The 7,035-nt window shown below is 32.9% G+C and overlaps 1 protein-coding gene across 3 annotated transcripts; it reads left to right on the top strand.

Moving 5' to 3' along the window:
* Nucleotides 1-2,675: 2,675 nt before the first annotated feature.
* LOC100527434 (uncharacterized) lies at nucleotides 2,676-6,373 on the top strand. Of its 3 annotated transcripts, none has more exons than XM_006596925.4 (3): nucleotides 2,676-3,172; nucleotides 3,256-3,300; nucleotides 5,460-6,016. In XM_006596925.4, coding segments are annotated over exons 1-3 (456 nt in total). In that variant the 5' UTR covers nucleotides 2,676-2,762; the 3' UTR covers nucleotides 5,461-6,016. The 3 variants fall into 3 exon arrangements, with proteins under 3 accessions (XP_006596988.1, XP_040865351.1, NP_001236035.1); XM_041009417.1 differs by lacking the exon at nucleotides 5,460-6,016 and adding an exon at nucleotides 3,572-5,234; NM_001249106.2 differs by lacking the exon at nucleotides 5,460-6,016 and adding an exon at nucleotides 6,181-6,373 and having other exon boundaries at nucleotides 2,714-3,172.
* The last annotated feature ends 662 nt before the right edge of the window (nucleotides 6,374-7,035 follow it).

A 7,035-nucleotide genomic window follows, 5' to 3' on the forward strand; every position in this document is an offset into this window, starting at 1 on the left:
GGCGTGGAGCTGGCGATCCACGGCAAAAAGGCTTGGGGGCTCTATGAATTTCATTTCCCGGCCCGGGAAATTATCAGTCTGGGCTAATCGCTAAGAGCTCATCCCGAGAGAACTCGGGACGGGATAACTCGAAGTACGGCATGAAGTAAGAAGTTAGCCAAGTTCTGTGATCCTCGAGAATGAACTATCAGACCTAAAGCCTAGACTAGAAGGAAAGAACTGATCTGGTCCTAACAGACCCGTGTCCACCCCTGCTGGAAACCGTATTTTGACCAGCTGTGCGTGGATGGTTTCTATATGCATGACCTGATTGTTACCATGAGGATCATAGAGTTCAACCAACTAGTGATGCCTCAACTAACTAATCAGGTCCAACTGGGTATAACGGCGGTGGTGTCTTCGTATGCTAGTCGATTTGATGATTCTTTGATATAGTCAGCTTCTCGTGTTATCTCTAATGGTCATTGTGTGGCAATTTACTATAGTTCTAATTTGTCAAAAGTATATTACTTTCTTTTTTTCGCGGGGGCACTGCTAAGTCGCATTTTGTCCTCGTCTTCTTTAATGTTGACACTTTCTGTAGTACCTTTTTATTTAAAGATTAAGTAATTAGTAGTTTCAGAAATTTGTACTAGCCAACTCAAAGGGTTGGCGTAGGGGTGGAAGTTCTCGCTTCATTCACATGAGTGAGAACAATCTATTTAGTGGGAGAACTCGTGTTTGATTCTTACCATTGTTAAAAATTCTTTTGGTTAGTGATAGTTACGCATAGCGAGTAGGATTAGTCTCTGATCTAGTGAATTGGGAAACATTCATCATCTCTTACCTAAGATAAAAAAAAGATTGTACTAGCCAATACTAATATTTCTTGTGTATTGATTAAAAATTAAATCAAAGACAACTATAAGAATTGAATGTTTTATAATTGATAATTATGATACCACGAAATTATTATCATGAAATTAATGTGGTAAAATAATTTTTCAAGTTAGATTTGAGTTTTAATATTTTTCATGTTAATATAAGATAATTGCAAGTGAAAAATGATGAACGATAAAATTGTAATTTATTCTTTTTAATTAATGTTATAAACAAAATAATTTATTTTGGTCATAAATAGTTTAAGCAAGTTAGGACGGAAAGATTTTAAAATTTCAAGTTAATTTGAATGAATTAAGAAAATTATAATTTAACCTAGGTTTAATAAATAAAATGGTAAAAAAATATCATGGAAGTTTTCATTGGACAATTGATTATTATATAATTCTATCATTAAAATTTCAACATGGTCATGCTTTAGGATTTACGGTCATATACATCTTTTATACATGGTTGAGCAAGGTTATATAAACAAGATATAAGTGGTGACCTAAACCTCGACATGGTCATGCTCCATTATGTAGGGTTGTGTTTCCCAATGAGTGAACATTCTTAACCACCTCAAATATAATGAGAAATAAAGAGTCAAAACCTAATACAACTCGTTTTCCTTGGTTAGCAAATCTCTAATTATGCAATATGAATAAATGGAGGCCCTCATGGTCTTCCAAGTCATTAATCAATAGATATTATAATTAATACAAAGCACACACATAAAAATTTCAATTTTTAACCGATCAATTACACAATTTATCACAAAGTCTTTTTGTTATCTTTAGCCTATCGATTCATGGGGAAATACTATTGAATCATGTAAAAGTTATTGCATACAACTAACAAAAAAATAAACATGCTAAGGGAAACATACAAGAGCAAAGAACACTAATGACGAAGGAAGGAGAACATGTTATACTCACCTCAACACAAGAGTCACAAGATTTTCTACTACCTAATTTTTTATTTTTCATTCTTTTTCTACTTCGCTCCCTTGTATTTCTTTATTTTCTTTCTCTTTCTCTATAGGTCAAAAGTGAATGTGTGAGAGCATATGATTGATTAGTTTAATTTCATATTGGATCTCTAATGGCCCATTTACTCTTGGCTTCTTATATTTAAACTTATTTGTTTAGTTAAAACCTAAATACTTAATTAATATTTATATATTAAATTAATTATCCTATAACTTTTGGAATCTTACAAGTTCTTCATTTTATCAAGTAGGTATGAGTTAAGTTGATTAACTCGTTTAACTCTTGAGACTATCTTAAGTGAAAATTGAATAGAAGGTCAAGACAAGAGAGATAGAAATTGGGAGGAAAATATATAAAGGATGAAATAATTTCTAAAAGCTTAAAACTAAAAATTATAATGCACTTTTTTTTCAAGAAACAAGTTAAAATTATTTTAAATATTCAATTAAAAATAATTTTATATGATTTTTTTTGTTAAACTCCTTTTATTCAAATAAATTTTGCTTTCAAATTTCCGTTAAAAACTAAAAAAATTGAAACTTAAAACCATCCAACACAAGGAAAAAGGTACATGTGTCTGCGGGTATTTTCTATTACTTAAAAAGTCTATTTAAATATATAATACCCCACATAACTTGCCTTAATTTTAATGTTAATATATTTTATTTATTATTAATAAACAAAATACTTTTACTTTCTTTAGTTTTCTGGCCATCATAATATTTTTAAAAAATTACAAGAATAAATAAAAATATATTTAACTTATTTTATTATTTAGTAAATTTTTTTACTTCATTAGTTATTAAATATTTATAAATACACGTTTCTATATTTTTTTCTTCTTCTGTCTTTCGGACGAAAGCGCAGCGTATAGAAAGGGAAAAGAAGATAATATGGTGGTAGTTTAAGATAATGGTAATCTATGGCCCAAGTTTATCGGTGTACTGTGGGTCGTGGGTACGAGATGGTGAGAGCAATTGGCAAGATAGGTGCAGCCCTCAGAAATTGAGTGGGTCTGGGAGAAGAAGCATCACCTGCAAATTCGAGAGTGTGAGACTCAGTAGAGCATGCAGTGTGGCACTGACTACCTTGCTCACAACCGCTGCGGTGATAGCTTCTGTGGCAGCAGCTGATGAACCCGAGACTCTATCCAACATACCCCAGACTTTGTCCGGTGAGTGCACGTTGCCCAAAGATTGCAAGAAAGCTAGAATACAGAAACCAAAGTCAAGGAAAGCGGAATCATGCACAATCAAGTGTGTCACCACTTGCATCAGAGGTGGAGATGGCTCTCCTGGGGAAGGCCCTTTTAACGTGATAAGGTACATAATAAACTTCCTAGTTTCATATTTGATATTAAACGTTCGCGATTTAGATATGATAATTATCTAAATGGATTTTTCAGACCTCTGGTTGTTTTCAAGCAAGGGTTTCGAACTCGTCAATACTGGTAAATCACTTCAACTATTTGCTATAGTTTGTGTTGCGTGCTAATTTGATGCGATCGTTGCTGATAAAATTAACAGTTCGCTTTTTGTACCAACTGAAAACTTCAATTGATATATATTTGTTCGTTTTATTTTTTGGAAAGGGGAAATGAACTTCAAACTTTAAGATGCATTACAATTTTTATCATTTCTTTGATATAGCATGTAGTGTCACATTACTTAAATTAATATTGTCTGGTTAAATTTTAGTTTAGGCCAGTCGTTAATTTTCAGTGACAGCTGTGGCCAGTAGATTTTTAATTCATGTGGCGTATTTGTTCGGCATGGTATTCAATAATTGCTACTGCAACCCACAACTACATGTTGGGAGATGGACAAGTTTTTCTCATTTCCCGCAAATGGCACCAATCGTGTAAGGTGAATTTGTATAAAAGATTTGCTTAATGCGCCAGGTTTAAGCTTAGCGGATCTATTTCACATGTTTTCTCTTTCTTCCTTAAGTGAATGATCTATAGTACCTAAGTGGCTTGCTTCCCCGTTGACAACTAGCTTTGATGGGAGGGATGCTTGCTTGGGTCCCTCCCTCCCCCCTCCAACAGCTATCTTTTAAGTTTTAAGTGCACACAAGAATGAAGGGATGTCTGGAATCTTTAGAGAAAAGTGAGTCATTGAGGAAGGAGATTGAGGCAGAACAGGGGCTTCAAGAAGCCTGGCTCAAGAAGATTGAAGAGATATTGGAGAGCCTCAGAAAATGTGGCCCACAAAGGTAGGTCAATGGGGAGATCGTCAAATGAACATCAAGAGGAACTTTGGAGGATGTTGTAGATTCCCTTGTTCTCTAGAGATGATGCCTATGGGTGGGTGAAGGTGAATAGGTTGAAATGATATTTTCAAATTAAAGGGGTAATAGAGGAGGAGAAATTACATGATGGGAGTCTTACATGACAAATCCATCATGGGCGTGTTTCAGAACTGTCATTAGAATTTAGAAGGTTCCAACCTTCAATGATGCAAAATCCCTTTGAATTGCTTTTGGGTTTGAAGCAAACTACTACAGTGGAAGATTTTTAGGACGAAGTTTGAGTTGTATGCTGAACCAATTTTCCCCAAGTGCTTGGGAATTGGGTCCTTATCAATTTTTTTCTTAAAAGGGCATAAGGTTGGATACCTATTAAAGACTCTCCAACACTCAATTACTCAAATCAATGTGTGCTCTGGCTTGGGAGTCCAAATACTAAAAAATGAGTGCATACATAGGAATGTTTGTTGCTATCTTTGTATAAAATCATGCCCTTCAGTTCTTGCACGATTCACAAGATAAGGTATTTGTAAATGGCCTTAGGATCGTGAGATCCTATCTGTCCTCCATGTTAATAGTTGTTTGATTGAACCCATCAAAGGTTTTATCTCAACAGAATTAGTAATGATTAAGCTTATCAATTTACAGTATTTTTATTGATAAAAAGTGAAGCAATTTGAACTTAACTCGTAATTCTTATATATAGTGATTGAGTTGTTTTAGTGTCTAGTCATAATATGAACTTCTCAGCTGTTTGGCAAGTCATTTGGGTTGTGTTTTATGGCCTATATGGGTCTTCAGTACAGAAATGGTATAGTCTTCAATGATGCTGTTTTGGCTTTTGAGAACATTCTGGTTAGGTTCAGAACTTTGACATGGCTAAAAGTAAGAGTTCGGGGATTTCCTTGTTCGTTTTTTGAATGGGTCAATAGCCTTGGCCTCTATTTGTAAAATATGGAGGGATAGCCAATATCTTATATTATACTTTGACTCCAGTCTTATGTGTTATCCGTTGGCTGCAGTCACATTTTTTGGTGGGTGCATTTGTTGTCTTGGTGTCTTTGTGTTGGGCAATGTATAGTCTGTTCTATATGGTTCAGTTTTTAGTATATCAATTTGGTAGGGATATTTGCTTCAGTGGGGGCCTTTTTTATGATTTTTTTTTTATCAGCCAAAATAAATATATATGTATATTAAATGAGTACCAGAGGTACTAAAAGGTACAGGATTAAGATTACAAATGTGACATATTTGAAATCAGCCAGCTATTTGGTCCACCCCAGGATGGGGCACATAGCAGGCCCTATTACAAATAATTACCCTGCACTCCTAATGTCTACTACATCTAAAACCTTGTGCCAGATTTGAAGACCATTGATTGTAGTGAGTGGTGAAATCCTTCTCTAAGTGTTTCATCCAAGTCCATACCAGAAACAATGCATCCTCCATCAGTCTGTTTGCATTGAAACTGCTATTAGAGAAAACTATATCATTTCTGTGCTTCCATATGGTCCAAGTCAGTGCTATCCACCACCCTTTCCATCTAGACGCAGCCAATCCTTCAGTGATATAAGACATATGGTCCAAGTCAGTGCTATCCACCACCATTTCTGTGCCGTTTTTATGATTTGTTGGTGGTGTGTGCATTGTAACTCTTTCGGGCTAGTTGGGGCATGTCTTGTGACCCTTCCACCTTGTTTTTATTATCAATATATATGTTATTTGCCTACAAAAAAAAATGATTTTTTCATATGCTATAAAAAAATCAATCTTTCTCTAGACTTGTTATTAAGCAACATGCAAACTAAATATTTTATATAATAAATACTTATTTTTGTCTTTAAAGTAGTAATTTTGAAAAATAAAATAAAATACTTATGTCAAAGATTATTTTCTTATATATGGAATCATTATGTAAAAAAAATTTAAGCAGTGCTTTAAAGCATTTAATACATTTTATTAGTTGCTTTTAAATAATTTAAATATTAGTATTAAATAAATTTCTTATTTTAATATAATAAATATTTTCTAATTGAGTACTTTCTAGTTTCTATTACTGATTAGCATTTATTTCCTTGGGCAGTTTGGTGGAATGCTCAGATATCTGTAATTTGATAAGCGATGCTGTAGTAACAAAAACTAGGTAGTCACTCTTTCAGTAAATGCTTATTTGCCCATGTATACTTTCCTTGTGTAATTTAGTACTATGTTCAAATATATCTGTAATTTTTTTTTAAGTGATGATGATAGACATTCAATTTCTGTTTGGTTTATAGCAATAATTATAATTGTTATGTGTACTCTTTTAAGAAGAAGAAACAACAACAATAATAATAATGTGTATTTTGATGCTAATTTTGTGTTAGAAAAAATACTCAAGGACAGGTGGATGATCCCTCTATTTCCACATTATAGTAGGGATTATCTTGACTTCATGATAGTGTAACTTGATAACACAAAATATGTTTAGTTTAGGGCTAACGAGGAGGGAAAATATAGTGGAGAAGATTTTTAAGAAAACTAGCATTAATATCTTTGCATTCACACTGGTTACGTTAGTTTTTATTTATATTTTAAAATTACTTGTGTATATATAACTAAAATAATCGTTTATTACACTATTATACATGTTTTTAGTTGGCATGTTAAAAAATAATTTAAGATTGTTTTACTACAATAATAATACTAATAATAATAATAATAATAGATGTTTTGATGCACTGTGATACACTGCAATTATAAGGTTAGAGAGGAAGGAAAATAATTAGAGGTGTAAGTGGTATATTTTTTAACTATATGCAAATAAACTTAATTGGATTGAGTTTATTTTTTTTATTTTGTCAATTCAATCTAATTCAATCTAATTCAACTTTAATTGGATTGGATTTGTTAGGCCATTAAAAAATTGTCACCTAAGTCTAGGAATTTTTTTTAAGAT

This window comes from Glycine max, chromosome 15, assembly GCF_000004515.6.
Source record: "Glycine max cultivar Williams 82 chromosome 15, Glycine_max_v4.0, whole genome shotgun sequence".
Lineage (NCBI taxonomy): Eukaryota > Viridiplantae > Streptophyta > Magnoliopsida > Fabales > Fabaceae > Glycine > Glycine max.

Excerpts from the sequence above, each read along its gene's own strand:
- LOC100527434 (NM_001249106.2), top strand. The coding sequence starts at position 2,763 with ATGGTAATCTATGGCCCAAGTTTATCGGTGTACTGTGGGTCGTGGGTA. Across the intron at positions 3,173-3,255 it reads GGCCCTTTTAACGTGATAAG|ACCTCTGGTTGTTTTCAAGC; the intron begins GTACATAATAAA and ends TGGATTTTTCAG. Across the intron at positions 3,301-6,180 it reads TTTCGAACTCGTCAATACTG|TTTGGTGGAATGCTCAGATA; the intron begins GTAAATCACTTC and ends TTCCTTGGGCAG.